The sequence below is a fragment of the Hirundo rustica genome, chromosome 3 (assembly GCF_015227805.2).
Source record: "Hirundo rustica isolate bHirRus1 chromosome 3, bHirRus1.pri.v3, whole genome shotgun sequence".
In the NCBI taxonomy this organism is placed as follows: Eukaryota; Metazoa; Chordata; class Aves; order Passeriformes; family Hirundinidae; genus Hirundo; species Hirundo rustica.
The window spans coordinates 36,356,450-36,371,988 of NC_053452.1; the positions used below are offsets into that span (position 1 = coordinate 36,356,450).

Consider the following 15,539-nt stretch of genomic DNA (forward strand, 5'->3'; position numbering starts at 1 on the left):
ATATTTTCTTCATGTTAAAGAAGCTAAATCCAACGTGACCTTGAGTGTGAACAATTTACATTCAACACTGTATTTCTAGAAATAGTAGGTATTTCTGCCAATATATTTCTGGTGTATATCTTTAAATAGATATTGACTCCCTAGTTCCTAAACTTTGCAATTTTAAAGTTATATATTCTAACACGTTAAGGTCTGAAAAAGTCCTTGGGTTGAATGCACAGTTTCAGCGACTTCGAGGCAATGAGAAAATGGCCATTCCTATTTATTTATTTATAGCCGTTCCTATTTATTTACATCTTATTTATTTACAATTTGTATTAATATATAGCTTCTAAATTTGAGGAAAAAAATATTCAGAAGTAAATTAGTCAGGCAATTGTATTTTAAAATTGCTTATGCAGTTGCACTAAGGCTATTAAAGAACCAGATACTTTTACTTCTGTGTTCCACATGAGGAATCAAAGATGCATTAGGAAAAAGCTGCAAACCTGCTTGTTAGGTATTCCAGACTTAAATTTTGAACTACTGAGCTGTCCCAAGCTAAGGTCTCAACTGAGAGGAGAAACTTGCAGGGCTAAAAAACACCCCAGAGACTTTCTGATGGGATATTTATTGGTTATGAAATGGTTCAAAACAATTCATATACAGACTGTTTGTATTAAAATGAACTCTTATATTCACTTTCTCAATTTCCCACCTATTTCCACTTAGGGGTTTTGAAACACCTTGCAGCTACTAATGTAATAAGCCCATGATATTTCTGTGAAGATGACAGAAATTATTCTCATGTGGTTTAGACTGATTCAGCACTGCTTGTATTAGTGGCAGGTTTCATCTTGATCCTTTTTCTTTTCTGGTAGCTCATGTGTTTATGATTGCTCATATGTATAACCTGTTTACAAAAGAGTTTATGTCAAGAGACTGCTACAAAGGAGACATAAATGATCTTAACAAACTAAAGCATGAAAAAAGAAATTTAATGTGCAGCAAAGACACAATGAGGTACAGAATAGAAACAAAACATTTGTCTAGGGAAAAAAATACAGTTTTGGTATTAAAAGCAGGAATGTTCCCAAATTCAGAGATATATAGGGAGTTACCAGCATATATCAGCTCAGTGGAAACAGCCTTTTGAATTGAAATGGGGACATTTTGATACTTTGGGGGGGGAGGGAGGGGGAGGGCAGGAAGATGTTTTTATTTTGGTAGTATAAATGTCTTCAACCATGTTCATAAAATGAAATCATTTCAGTTATCACTATTATGCTACAGTGAATTTCAGACTTACAGGAAATTCACACTGAACACATACTTTTCACACAGGGAGATTTACCAGGAGGAAGGGTAGTGAGTACAGAACTGAGCAATCAGTGAAGGGGATGGTAGTTTTCTCATATCACTTTGTAGTTTTGCAAAAGCTCCGCATTCCATGATGACCAAGAAAGCTATACAGCTCCACTCAATTACTGCTGCAACTTCATCCAACCTAAATGTGGCTTCAATACAACACTAACATTACAGGAGAACAAGCCCAGGAAATTTCAGCTGCTACAGCCTGTTTACCAGAATGCTTTCGTTCCTCCCACAGTTGTATTCAGCAGTATTTACTAACCTGTTTCTAGGGGAAATAAGGAGCTGGGTTTCACTTCAGTAGTTGAATCCACTTACTACTAAGCTATTTGGATCTGTAGAACCCTTAATAAATCAAGAAACAGGTAGGAGCAGGGGTAAGTGAATTTCCCAGTGAGAAGATGGATCCACTGCTTCTTGGTGGGGAAAGCAGGGATATTTACTTTCCCTGTAAAGTCATCAAGTATCAGATTTGCTGATTTTCAAGGAGTACCTCATTGTCCCTATGGACTCTTCTCAGGTTTGGGGCAAGAGAATTCTCTGCCTTTCCTATTGGATCTGTGCCACTGTGCAGTGACATATTTTGATTTCTGGGGCCAGAAGAGGGAAACACAAGCATAAACATGAGCAATTTGTGACTTGTACCTAAAGGGCAAGACCTAAGGAGACAAGAAACCTAAAATTTGGTCCTCCTTCCACACATATTTCTGTATTTTCCTCTCTTATATGCAGCTATCACAGGATAAACAGCATATAAATCAGGGTACTAATCCTGTTCACAGCTGAAGCCTCTCTCACTTGGCAGTCAGCTCAGAAGTTTGCTCTCTTTTTCTCAGGGCCCTACAGCATTCTTATCTAAGCTGTCCATAGCTTTCCTCTTCATCTGTTTTTGTACTGCTTCTAGAGCTTCTTTGTTCATTCCCACACAAGCAAACAGGCACAGTAGGTCCAGTGAATTCTTTGTGTGTTGAATATACTGTACATCAGTACAGTACATGACGGGTAGGTCTGGCATGTCTGGGAAATATTGAACTGCCTGAGCATGCAATCCAACATGTCTGGGATTTCCATGCTGGCTATGTACATAAGTCCTGGAAAAATACCTACGTATTTTTCATAGACCAGTTCATTTTTTCACATGAGGGGATTAATACATTGTAATCAGTTCACTTTTCATCTTTTGATAAACTAAGCCTATTAAATTCAAGCCTCTGACCATGTATTGTACCGTGCAGCATCCTCCCTAGCACTAAAATCATTGTTGTGATTCCTTTCTGCACAATTTCAGGTTTGTGAACAGTGTTTTAAAAATACAGTCGCAGGAACTGTATGCCTCATTCAAAAAGCAATCTCAGCCATGCTATACATGGAAGGCAAAACCCCTTCATGTGCCTCGTCAGTAAAATACATGACGGAAAGGCGATGTTTCCAGATTGTAGGAAACAGTAGGTTTTTACAAACTACTCTCATCCAAATCACAGCGGGTTTTTTGGTGTAAATTTCTGGTGAATCAAAAGTACTCTGACCCCTGCAGGTGCTTCGGCAAACTGACACGAGAGGGCTGAGGATAAGGGGAGGAAGGATTTGCATTTTGGAGGAAACGGCACAAAACTTCTTACTTGGTGTGTTACTTCACCAGGGAGAATCGTTCATTCGCATAATATTCAGAGTCCGAGGCTCTGTCTAATATGACCTTCAGGGTGCTTTCCTGCCCTACTGTTTTCGAGAATTCAGGAACATGCAATGTTTTGGTTGCCTTCAAAGGTGTACACTGGGTTTGTTTATAGCAAAACACAGTGCATTTAGCAAGACCAGCTTGTCATTTAGTTTCTAAATCTGCTAAAAAATATATCACGGTATTACTTTAGATACTATTGCCCAGTAAATCACTGCTTGCCCATTTGTTGTTGAGATATGTCAGCTGAATGGCCCTAATCCATGTAATGGATGTTGTATCAAGTGTTTTATTGCAGTAATGGGGTTTCACCGAGAAACAGACCAATGTCTTGCAAGCTGTTGAGACTAATGAAAACATTGTAACTCTTGAAAAATACCTCCTACAATTTAGTTTAAGATCTGAATTAAACACAATACAGCCTGCTATCCTGCTGTAAATGTTGCAATAATGCCTAATGATGTCTTTTTAAAAATAGACAAATATGGAAAAGACTTTTTTTAAACAAATATGGAAATGCTTTATTTTTCAACGTCATGTTACCTGGTTGCACTGCTACCATTACCAATGAGCCTGTTCTAGCAATAGGGAATCTTTGATACAGTAGGTGTTTAGGCTGCAGTCAACAACACTGAATTGTAGTGTTTTTAAAACTCACCTAAAAGGTATGCTAGCGCTGACAGAGCTTTTACACTGTAGTGTTGTCTCTTCCTGGTGGCAACTTTTCATTGCCAGTTCGGAGCTTTGCTCTTCCATAGCAACTCCTCGGCTGATATGAGAACTTGGTTGTGCCAAAGTGGATGCGTGTGGGACAAGAGAAACTGCAGAAACCATACCTTGGCCTCTCTGTAATAATCTCTATTAAGGTTCCAGACCCTCCCTCCCAAACTGCCGGCACTGGTACATGCAACGCAAGCCTTCCCAGGCTCAGCACCCTGCAGCTGATAAAATCCACTTGCAGAGCCAATGGCTTCGTACTCTAAATGACCCCAGTTTCGGGCATTCCTGACCGCGGGATGCATCGTTCCCAAACCTGCCGTCGCACCTTGGGCTGGGCAGGACAGGGCAGGGGCAGGTCCCGCTCCGAGATTATACCGGGGGGCTGTGCGGCCAACTATCGCCTGTTTCCTGCCGTCTCCTCCGCCGGCTCGCTGCCGCCCGCAGACAAGGCAGCATTTTGACCTTCGGCAACACCGTTCCTCTTGGTTTCTCTCCCGCCGCTCCCTCGCCCGGCTCGGGGCGGGCACCGCGGGCCAGCCGCACTCCGCCGGAGCGAGCGGCGCGCCGGGCGCTGCCGCCTGCCGGCCTTGCAGGGCCAGCGCCACAGCGCCGCCGCACCTCCCGCCGCCGCTCCGGGCCGTCCTTGGCCCGCGCAGCCCCGGCGCACCGGGCGGCGGCAGGGCCGCGGCCGCCCGGCCGGCTCGGGGCAGCGACGGCAGCCGCTCGGCAGGGAACACCGGCCGGCAGCCGCGGGCGCCTTTTGCCCGTGCGCCGCCGAAGAGCACCAGGCGGGCCGGGGTCGGCGGGCGAGCGGCGGCACCGCCGCTTGTTTATCAGCGGGCGGAGGGGCGGCCCGGGATAGCGCCGCGCCGCCGCTAGAGCGGGACGGCCCCTCCCGCCCCCGCGGAGCGCGTCCGCCACGGCTGCCCCGCACCCGCGGGGCACCCGGGCGCGCCCGGGAGCCGGGCTGCGGGAACGGAACGGGGCGGGGCGGGGAGCGACCGGCTCTCCTCTCCCGTGGCGCTGGGGCTGAGAGGGCGCGGAGCCGCTCCCCGTCCCGGATCCCCGCGCCCCTCGAGGGAGCAGGCGGAGGAAGAGGAGGAGGCTCTCGCCGCCACGGCCGGGGACGGCGAGGCCCCATTCGCGGCTCCCCGCAGCATCGCCCTGCTGGGGCTGCGCCCTTTGCGGGGCCCTCTCTCTCCCCGCCCCCGGTGTCCCCCGGGCCGCCGCCAGCCCGTCCCCGCGGTCTGGCGCCGCCGCCCCGCTCCGCTCCGCGCCCGGAGCCCCGGGAGGGGGAGGGGAGGTGCAGGGGGAGGCGGAGGCGGCGGCCGCCGTGGGGCCCAGGCTGCTCCTCGCCTCCGCTGCGCCTCTTCCAGCCCCAGGATCTGGGGCTGGGGGGGCGCGGGAGGAGAGGGGGCGGGCCAGCCCCGGCAGCGCCCAATGAGAGGGGCGAGGACGGGCGCTTGGGGCGGTGCGGAGGCGATCATCGCCCAATGGGGGCAGGGCAGAGGGCGCACTTGGAGCGGGGCGAGAGTGAGGCAGCAGGCGAGTCGGGACTCGGGACGCGCGGGGGACGGAGCCGGCCGCCGCCGCAGCCGCGCTCGTAGCCGCTCGCACGCACGGCGCCGCGGAACCGGGAGCCGGGGGGCGAGGGACGAACGGACTGAGGGACGCCGCTTCCCGGAGGGGGGCAGCGGGCGGAGCCGCCGCCCGGAGGAGAAGTTTGGCTGAAGCCGCCGCCGAGAGAGGAAACTTTCCTCGGGGGGCCGGAGGCGGGGGCGGCGGGAAGGAGCCGCGGCGCGCTCGGGTCCGCCGCCCGGCGAGGGGGCTTCCGAGAGGCTCCCCCCGGCCCAGGCCGGGCTGCGGCGGCTGGGATGTACCTGGCAGCGGTCTCGGCGGGGAGGAGACGCCCGGGCGGAGACGGCGGCTGGCACCTGGCGGCCGCGGGGTGGCTGTTCCTGCTGGCCCTGCTGCTGGGCGAGTCGGGGACGCGTGCTCTCGTCTGCTTACCCTGCGACGAATCCAAATGCGAAGAACCGAAGAGCTGCCCCGGTAGCATCGTGCTGGGGATCTGCGGTTGCTGTTTCATGTGCGCTCGGCAGCGGAACGAGAGCTGCGGGGGAGTCTATGGGCTGCACGGAGCTTGCGACGGGGGCTTGCGCTGTGTCATCCGACCGCCGCTCAACGGAGACTCCATCACCGAGTACGAAGTGGGCGTCTGCGAAGGTGAGAGGTGGCGGGACGCCATCCATCCCTCCATCCATCCCCCGGGGTGGGGGTACCCGAGGGGCGGCGGGAAAGGAAGGAGGGCGCACCTCAGACGCGTTCGGCGCCGGTGCGCCCTCCTTCCCTTCCAGCCCGCCCGCCCGTCCCGTCTGCGAGCCTGTCTTCTAACCTTCCCCGCTTAAAAAAAAAAAACCCGCAAACTCCTAGTTAGAAGTTTTGCCCTTAATTTTCTTATCCTAAACTTTAGGGTTCTACTAATTCTCCGCAGCGTGTCACTGGGTTGCTAATAGCTTGTAGCAGCTACTGATGCCCAACTAAAATTCCTTGATAAAGGACTCGGGGTAGAGTTTGGCAGATGAAGATCGGCGGAGGTCAGTCGTGCACGCACGATGCCTGTTCCGTATTCCCTCCTGTGTAAAGAAACAACAAAGACTGATCATCTGTTATGAAGTTTTCTTTCCTGTTCCTGTCACTGAATATCTCTCTGCCTGTCCTGCTCGGCATACAATGATAAGAGGTATCTTTTTCCCTGCTGGAGCATCAAGCGGTAGAACTCCTCTCAAAGTCGCTTCAGCTTCCTGCAGTCTTGTGAGGTGATGAATTGGTACGAAATGCAAAAGGACTTTACCCCCCTTCAGTCTTTTATCTATCAGAATTCCTAAGATTAATTTTTTTATGTGTTAGAAATTAATGAAAGACCAGAGGCAAATTTTTACTCTCTTGTACCTCCAGTTGCCTTTTCTCCCAAGTTGAGGGAAAACATGGCGCTGTAAAGAGATTGCAAATAAGCAGTAGTTTGGGATATGTACAAATGTATATGCGATTCGAAGCGGGAGCTTCGACAATTCTGGAAAAGGAGACGGAGGCGGTCTCCTCTCGGCGGGTAGAGGGCAGTAGAAAGTCCAGAGAGCTGGCGAGGCAGCATCTGTCCAAAAAACGTGCATTTAAAATGATGCACTATTTTAAGAAAGCTAAACCCGGTCATTTTTAGTGGGCAGCTGACCTTTGTCCTGGCGCTCGCTCATTATTAGTTTAAAACTCCATTTGCCTCCATAACAAATAAGTTGCAAACCACAGCAGAGCATGCAGTGTGTCCCTGCCTGTGCTACAGCCAATGCTGTCAGCCTCGGGAGCTGATGCTTGGGTAGAATGAGCTCTAGATTAAAAGCTGGATTTTTATTCATTTAAAAATGGCTCTAAACTATTTTGAAGGCCTTGGTTGAGACTAAGTTGCTGAATGTGTACATTGCTGTAGTCTCTTATTTTTAATAGGCATTGGAAAAGAAAAGTACAAGCAAAGGCACTTGGAAAACTTACCTGGTTTTGCAAGAGTTTTTCTTGTTGCGTGTTTTTGAGCAAAAGCCAAGCCTTCCCGATGGTTAAAGGGGCTAAAAGCCTACAGTCACTAAAAGCCTTAATGTTCCAATTCCCTTACTGTATCACAGTATGGACATCTCTGGCAGTTTAGGAGTATTTCATTCCTTTGAAGTGATGCAATCTGTACATTGCTGTAGTTCAGCTCGTAACACGTCCCATCTACTGTTGAAAATAGTATGAAGCATTTGTTGGCAAGATTGTGTTTCAATTAGTGTTGTGGTTTGAAACTAGTTCCAGCTGTCCCTATAGCAATAGTCCTAGGGGATGGAGATAACGATCTATTAACTATAACTAAGGGAGATAAGTTAAAATAAGAAAATTAAACAGGAAAAGTATCTATTTAATTTTCATTCTCATAAATGAAAAGGAACTGAGCTGAGCTGTCAGCCTAATAAATGGTCCTGGAATAGTCCTATCGGTGAATTGTCAGGAAAGTGCCACATTCTAAGGAACAGAGGCAATATGTTGTTCTTCACGGTGCATGTTTTGCACGTGAGGTGGCAGCAGGGATGAAAGAGTACTGATTGTACTGCCTCTGATCGCTAATGTGAGGTTGAATAGCTCTGGTTTTTTGATTGTGATGACCTAAACAGTTGTTCAGTTTACAGGCACGCATGCAACAGGCTGTGCTGGTGATGCCTGATGTGAGTAGTATTAAGCCTTGCCTTTATCCATTAACAGAATAAAGGCTGCACTTTTTTTGTTGTCTTGCACATTGGGAGTGCAAACCCTTTCTTTCCCCAGTCCAGTGAGGAGGAAATGGAAGTGTCTTACAGAACTGTGTGAATAGAAATTAATGTTTTTACTCTCCTTCCTGTCTCTAACCTTTTCTTTCATTGCAATTTTTTACACTGAAATGACCCCTACTGGCTACAGTTATAAGCATGGGGTTTTTTGTATCATTTTTGAAGTTTGTCCCTGTCTTATTTCAGACTATCAGCCCGTGCTGGGCTACAGAAGATTTTGGGAGCTGGAATAGCAACTAGTAGAATACTTGTAGCAATAGTAGAAATACTTGTCTGCTGCCTTGTTTTCAGCATTTTACACACTTGACGTAAATGATTTCCCTAACACCCAACAGGGAAGTCTCTGTGGCATCTATTGCTAGTAGCTTCTCTTTCTGAAATTACAAACAGATGATTCTTTGTTAAAGCACTGTTTATTAATGAAATCTATTGCTAATCCTGAGGGTTTTTTTTCCTTGTTATTCTAAAAGCTGAAGGAAGTTCTCATTCATTTCACCACCTTAACTATTCACATTTCTAAGCAGTTCTATTGCTCTGTTTGTGTTATCCTGAAGTGAGTAAATGCCTTTCCTGAATGAAGTTGTATTCTTAGTAAGTAATAATTCTGAGGTCCTGGTGCTGGTAGCTATACCTCCTAAAGGGTGTTCTTGAGAGACTCTGCACACCTCCAGCTTCTGTTGACTTTACAACATCCTTTACAGGGAGTTTCTGGATTGGTTCTATGAGGTGTTGAGAGCCTACACCCACTTCCAGAGACTCTTAAGGTTGAGAAATTTTGAATGCAAAACATGAACTACCCTTACTCTCTACCTTTAAAGGTAGTCCTAGAGCCGCCACTAAATTAGACTGAAGTTCTCCAGAAACACCTTAGCTTTGGCTTGTGCAGGTGGGCAGAGCTCTGGCTTTCCGGGGGACCAGAGAATCTTGAAAAAGCTCTGCCAGAGAAGTTAGGTTACTCTGTGAAGGCATTTCTTGAGGTGACTCCTTTGTCTGTTTCCATGCTTCCCCAGTTTCTGGTGCTATTAGATGAGGAGGCCTAGATTGCTTTGCTAAACTCTGCAAACTCATTACAGTAGCAAATAATGTGATGCTGGAAATGATTTTTAACTGTGTAACAGAAACGTAAGTTTTTGTGATATATTTGAAATGCATCTGAAGGTGTTCATAGTTTCTGTTTAGATTATACTTCCATATGAATTAGCCTCTAGGTAGACAATGAAAGAAGGTATCACTGTGCCACTAGCTTACCAATGTTATCTATTACTTGGGTTTTGGTTTGTTGGCTTGTTTTAGTGGAGTTTGAGTGTGGTTTTTTGCTTTAGTTGTTGGGTGGGGGGGTTTTTTTGTTTTTTGTTTGTTTTGTTAGGGGTTAGTTGTTGGTGTATTCATTTTGCTTACTGTAGGTAATTTAAAGCTTGCCTTGAGTACTTGAGGCTTGTCTGCCTAGTACATAACTTTGGAACTGAAGTTTCCTTGGGACAAGGAGAAGGTTACTATAGCAGATTTTAGGCAAGGATTGGGAAGTATGTGTGTTAATCTCCTAGAATGATGGCAGAAGCTTTCCTTACTGTGGCTAGTCCTAGTCTCATTTACTGAACTGCATCTTTTTGCGAGTTTGGAACATTACAGTCTGTCTGTCTCCTTGCTGGGGCAAGCTGGGAAGGCTTGGATGTGGCCATTGTCCTCTCCTCACCCATAAGTCTGCCTGGTTTGCCTCCCTGAGAAATACATAAGGGCGCAGTGTATGGTATGTAACTGCAGCTTCATGAAACTGGAGTCGATGAGAAGAATTTAAACCTTGAAAGCCTGACTTTTTAAATTTGGAAGAGGAAAGCTGAGTTTGTTTTTTGCATTGGTTTACATGTCTGCTAATGCATTAGTTTACATGTCTGCTAATGCAGTTCTTACCTGCTTTGCTGAAGTAAGAACAACCTGCCTGCAGACTTGATAGTATTTTTATCATAAGTAACTTCGGTAGCTAGTACCCTTTGGATAACCTTGTTTTCAGTGTTTTCAGTCCTGTGCTCTCTAATGGGTCAGTGGACACAAAGCCCTCAGCTTGGTGCTCTGTCCTCAGACAGACTGCTATACTACATGCTTGGCTCCTTGCCTGTGATGCAAGTCCAGACCCCTAAAGATCAGGCAGTATTTTCCTTTCAGTACAAGTTACTGAAGTTCAAGTAATCTGGAAGTTGCGTCTGGGTAACCCAGTTGTTTACATCAGTTTGGACTGGAACAGTCCTGCCTAGATTTCTTAACTTTTTGTTTGGTTGGGTTTTTTTCTTTGTTATGTAGTGAATGGCTGGGGAAGTGTCCAAGTGGTTCAGTGCAGGTGCAAGAGAGCTTATTTCAGTAAAATTAAGTGTTAGAACTGATGGTCTGGTTGGGGACTTCATCAATATTAAGTGGTGTAGCAATGGTCGTTGGTGTGAAGACAGTCAAAGTACTGTGTTCAAAGTCTGTCAGCAATGAGACTATCAGGGTGACAAACAGAAAAATATTTAAGTTGTCAAAAAAGAGAACGATCAGAAAAATTACCTAAGTTGTGAAACTGGAAGTAGTTCTTTGGTGAATATTCAGCTTCTGATATGTTAGTCTTGATCAAATTTAAGTCTCCTTCCCCTGCTCCTCCTCCCTGCCACCCCCAAAAACACTTACTGGAAGAATGCTGGCTTTTTACACAGACTTGATAATTTATAAGCTATTTCTACTCTGTATTCCATCAATGCTGGAATCTCAACATCAGTAAGAACATGTAACTCTGAGTGTGGCATGGAATTTGAATTGGATCAGGTGCTTATTTGACTTGGAAATGGTTTCCTCTCTGTTTCTGGGCATCATGTTTCAATTTTAGAAATGACTTGGTTCCAGTATTTCAGCAGAAATTAAATGGAAAAGTCTAACAGATATGATGCAGGAATTAGCAGGGTTTTGCTGTTGTGGACCAGCACAGTTAGTTAAAAACTGGAAATCTCACTGTGGATAGGCTGGATTACTAGGCTTTTTAACTTTTTTAAGATGAATACTCTCTCTTTAGTTGTTTTTAGTTTTTAAAAGTTTGTATAAGCATCCTCTTCTTCTGTGACTTTTTCCACACAGAAAATGATTATTTCACTAGGTTCCCCCAAATCATAGTGCTTATAAAGATTTTTTTTTCCTTTTAGAATTTGTTTTAAACTCCCTTCGAACTTGCCCCTAGGCATCTTTGCTGGTTTAAGCACCCTCTAGCTAATTCAAGGATTCTTGCATAATTTAACTTCTTGCCTGGTACTTAGTCAACCAAAATGTTATTTCACTGACAGGCACATTATGCAATAATTAACCCATTAATATGGTTCAAAAATGCTGTCCTCTTCCCCTTCTTGCATTGTGCCCCCCAAAGGATTCTTCATCTCAATAAGTAAAGTTTGTAGGATCTTGCCGGCAGAACCAAATGTTCTGTGTTTTAATGGATTAAATACTTTGTAGAGGTGACCTATTAAGTATCTCTTGTGACTTATAAACTGCTTTTCATTTGAGAATGCATTTAATCCACAGGGAATGTAAACTTGGAAATCATGAACTCGTGGTTTTGCCTGAGATTTTGAGTGACACCGGTTGTGTCTGACAATACTGGAATTTGGAAAATGACTGATACTGACACAGAAAGCTTATGTATATGGAGAAACCAACATGGAGAAACTTACCAATATAAACTAAGTTGGGAAGATAAATTTGCATAGAGACCATCTAGATTAAATTCCACATAAGCATATGGATTAAAAATAGTCCCTGGGGGAGCTCTTGTCTAAACAGATTAGTTTGGGCTTGTTTTGGGGAAGTAAGCCCTTCCAAATGTTTTGAGAAGAATGGAAGCAGCTCACACCTTTACCAGAGGCAATACTCAGTCCCCAGCAGCTTTCACTGGGGATACTGGGGACTTAACTTGAGAATCTGCAAATTGTGTTAACACCACCTTGTAGGTCAGGGCTATGCAAGTCTTTATTAAGACTGAATAAGAAAAGAGACTGGGGAAGGGTTGTGGGGAGGAGGAAGAGCAGTGACTGGCTCACAGGCATGCACCAATTCCCATGTTCTTACTCATTCCCTAAGCTTTAAGCCTTCTATAACCACTGTTAATCTTCAGTTGTTGGTTGGGTTTTGTTCGGATGGGCTTGGGTTTTTCTTTTTATTGGTGAAAAATCTAGCAAGTGTAATATTTCTGAATCCAAGAGAGCCCATTCTATTGGGTCATTTATCCTTGAAACAAATTAAAGTTCAGTGTTTTTCTACAGGCTACGTTGTATTCTCTTCAAGATTTTTTCAGAAAGGCTGGACGTATGTGTGGAGGTATTTCTTCCCCTCACTGATGGGTTGTTGATAAAAAGCTGGGGTCGTACTGATAGTGGTGCTATGTGCACTGATGTAACCTGTGTTGCTTTCACAATAGAAATGACGAACGTGATGTCTATCTCTAAGTTAGGTTTTAGGAAAAGAAAAGAAACCTTGAGGGTAATTCTAAATCCAGGCTTGAGTTTTTCCTGTAGTTTTCTGTGACTAAGACATGGGGTGCAATTCCTCTGAAATATGTTGTAATTATGGTATCCAGTGGTGCTGCATTAATGGGGGGGGGGTGGGGGGTGTGTGGCAGGGAGAAGTAGCAAAATATTTAGGATATCAGATTTCTTACAATAGTGTGTACTGTTCTTGGTATAGGATGCTTTACTCATGGCCCTCTTCCAGAATTTGTCTTTGACAAAACTTTTCCTACTCCTGTCAGCTTTGCCTCTGCCTAGGAGCTTCAGCAGGCTGCCAGCCAGCTGCTTGTTTGCAGTGAAGCTGATGCATGCTGCTGTACATGCAGGCTTCTGAAGCTTGTGGGTGCAGAGTGAAGCTCAGAAAAAAAAAAAAAATTGGAACTTTAGACTGCTTTGGAAAATGGTTATGAGGCTTTGGCCCTTTTCTGAGGCTTTAGCAATTATTTTTGCAAAGAATTTTCTAGAGCTAGAGGAAAAATTTGCTATGACAGCTGAAACACTGCTGTCCTTGCTTGTTCTAATCAAGGGAGTACAGGCAGAGGCTTTTTCTGACCAGTTAAATCCTGGGACACAGTGCAGTATTTTCAGTCAGCTATTTATGAACAAGACATGTTTCTGGTCATGGGATTAAAATAATTTGCTTGTAAGTCTTTTTTCAGATGTGTGAATGTGTAGGGGTCAGACTTGAAAACTCATGATTTATTATTTCAGACCGTCTTTGGGAAAGAAGGCTTTTGTAAGTACCATTTACTTTTGCTGTGGGGAATCCTAAGAGTGAAAGTCATAAAACCCCAAAAGACAAAACACACTCCTCCCCATCCCTCCCTCCCTCCCTCCCTCCGTTCCCCACCCCCTGCCCCTCAAAAAACAAAGGGGGGGGCGGGTACCTGGAGAAACAAAATATTCCAGACAGTGTGGGGAAAAGAAAACTAAATTTGCAGTAGTTGTCCATGTCACGTGCTTCACTTAACATTTCTATTTATCTCCTTGCCTTCCTCAAGACTATTGTAGACTTTCTGGAGGTAATTCACTGGAAAGCTGGTCTGTTTAAATACTTTCTCCATTCCTTAGTATGAAATATCTGTCTTCAGAGACATGAAGAGCTGCTGCAGTGAAAATCTTTCTCACTGCATTGGGGATTTGATCACCTGAGATAGATGCTAAGATAAAGCTGACAGTTAGGTTGGAGGCAAGCATTACATGCTTGTGTTCCTGAGGTATCTATATGTTAGGATACAGTTTTGCTTTCTAGCTTTGACTAGAAATTTTCTCAGGCAGCTGCAAAACCCTTTTGTAGTGCTGTATATTCCACATGAAGATTTGATCTTGGAAAATGGACCATTCCAAAATGTGGGATAAAAAAAAAAAAGCTTTCTCACAAAACTCTCAGCTGTGTGTCTTACCATAAAAGTTTCTGCTGGTCCTAGTCCTTGATTCATGACTTCAGTGGAGGAATAAGTTGCAAGAGGGGAAAGGATTGAAGCCAGTATATGAGCTCAAACTCACTTCAAGGCTAGTCTTTCCTTCTGCTGCTTTTCAAGGTCTGGGGCTGGGTTTCAAGCATTCTTTAGTGGTAATTAGTCATTTCTATTGTTCAGCTCCTCCAAAACATGAATTTCCTTTCCATCATTCTTTTTTCCTGTTCAAAGAGAAGCGAGAGTCTACTGGCAAGAAGCATTTCCTTTTTTTTATTTTAGCAAGTTAGAATCCTTTCAGAGTCTCATACCATCTTAATGAATACCACTGATTTGAAAATGCTGTTGTGTATGCCAGTGTGCTGCAGTGGAGAGGCTCTGACCTTGTGTATAGTTTCATGGAGGAGTTTCTGAAAGGTTCCCCCCTCTGCCTCCCAGTTCCCAGAGGGCAGTACTAGGCTGAATAAGGATTGCTTCTCTCTTGTCTTCAAATGCAGATTTAAAAGGATGCAAGAGTCTGTGAGGTGTGACTTAGACAGTTTCACTTTCAGGTCATCAATGTATTTTACAGTGTCTTTGCTCTTCTTGGCATCCTAAGAACTACCTGGGATGCTTAAAAAAAAAAAAAAATGGAAGTAGCAGAGCAACATGGTGCAGTTAAATGTAAATTATGGGTGTAGGCTCAGTTCACTCCAGTTAAATTACAGTTCAAAGGTTAGGGTGGTAAACAGAAGATTATTGTGGGCAAAATGCTTGTGCATTTGTTTTCAACGGTGATACTTCAGTGATCATTTTAGTGTGTGTCTTGCTGTTTTGAGGTGATGCATTGTCTAAACTGTGAAGGTGCACAGTAAAGCATTCTCCAAACAATAGCTGATGTTCATTAGATGTCCAGAAAGAAAGAGAAGGGTTGGGGCACAAAAGAGAAGTTTCTGTGGTAGGCAGGAGAAATTGAGAACTTGAAGGAAGGGAAAGAAAGAATGTAAGCAATGGAGAAGCTCTAAAAAGGTCTTTCCTTGTGCTTTTAGCTTGCAGCGGTTTTGAGATGATCCTTTGCCACTGGGCAGCAATAAATGTAACTAGAGTGAGGTTGTGTGTGCCTTGGAAGTAAGGCTTAAAGTTAGTTTCTCAGTACCATGCTTTTCTAAAAACACAGGCAGCTCTCCAGGCAAAGAAGATGAATGCTTCAATCGTGACCATCATGCCTTGCATGGTGCTGGTATGTAGGATTTAGTATGGAAGAAGGGATGGAATGCTGCTTACCAGGGACATATTTCTCAGACTATTTCCCAGACTAGACCTGTTTAAGGACCTCTTGTTCAACTTGTTAATACCTTAATCCTCTGCCCTGCTTTAGATGCGTGCTATGACAGGACTTGGGAATTCAGCAACCCAGAGCAGTATGTGAATTTTTAGCAAGCTGAAACATTTGCTTTGCAGAAAGCAAGTGATTATATGAATGATAGAAGAGAAAAGGAAAAAAGTTTGGAATTAATGTGTAGTCTCCCTTCCT

General features: G+C 45.0%; 1 protein-coding gene across 1 annotated transcript in view; it reads left to right on the top strand.

The window, feature by feature from the left end:
• The first annotated feature begins 5,609 nt into the window (after window positions 1-5,609).
• CRIM1 (cysteine rich transmembrane BMP regulator 1) overlaps window positions 5,610-15,539 on the top strand; it is a 173,460-nt gene continuing 163,530 nt past the window's right edge. Inside the window, exon 1 of the mRNA XM_040058377.2 lies at window positions 5,610-5,971. Within this exon, the coding sequence (XP_039914311.1) occupies window positions 5,620-5,971 (352 nt within the window). The 5' untranslated portion in view covers window positions 5,610-5,619. The remainder of the gene's footprint in view (window positions 5,972-15,539) is intronic.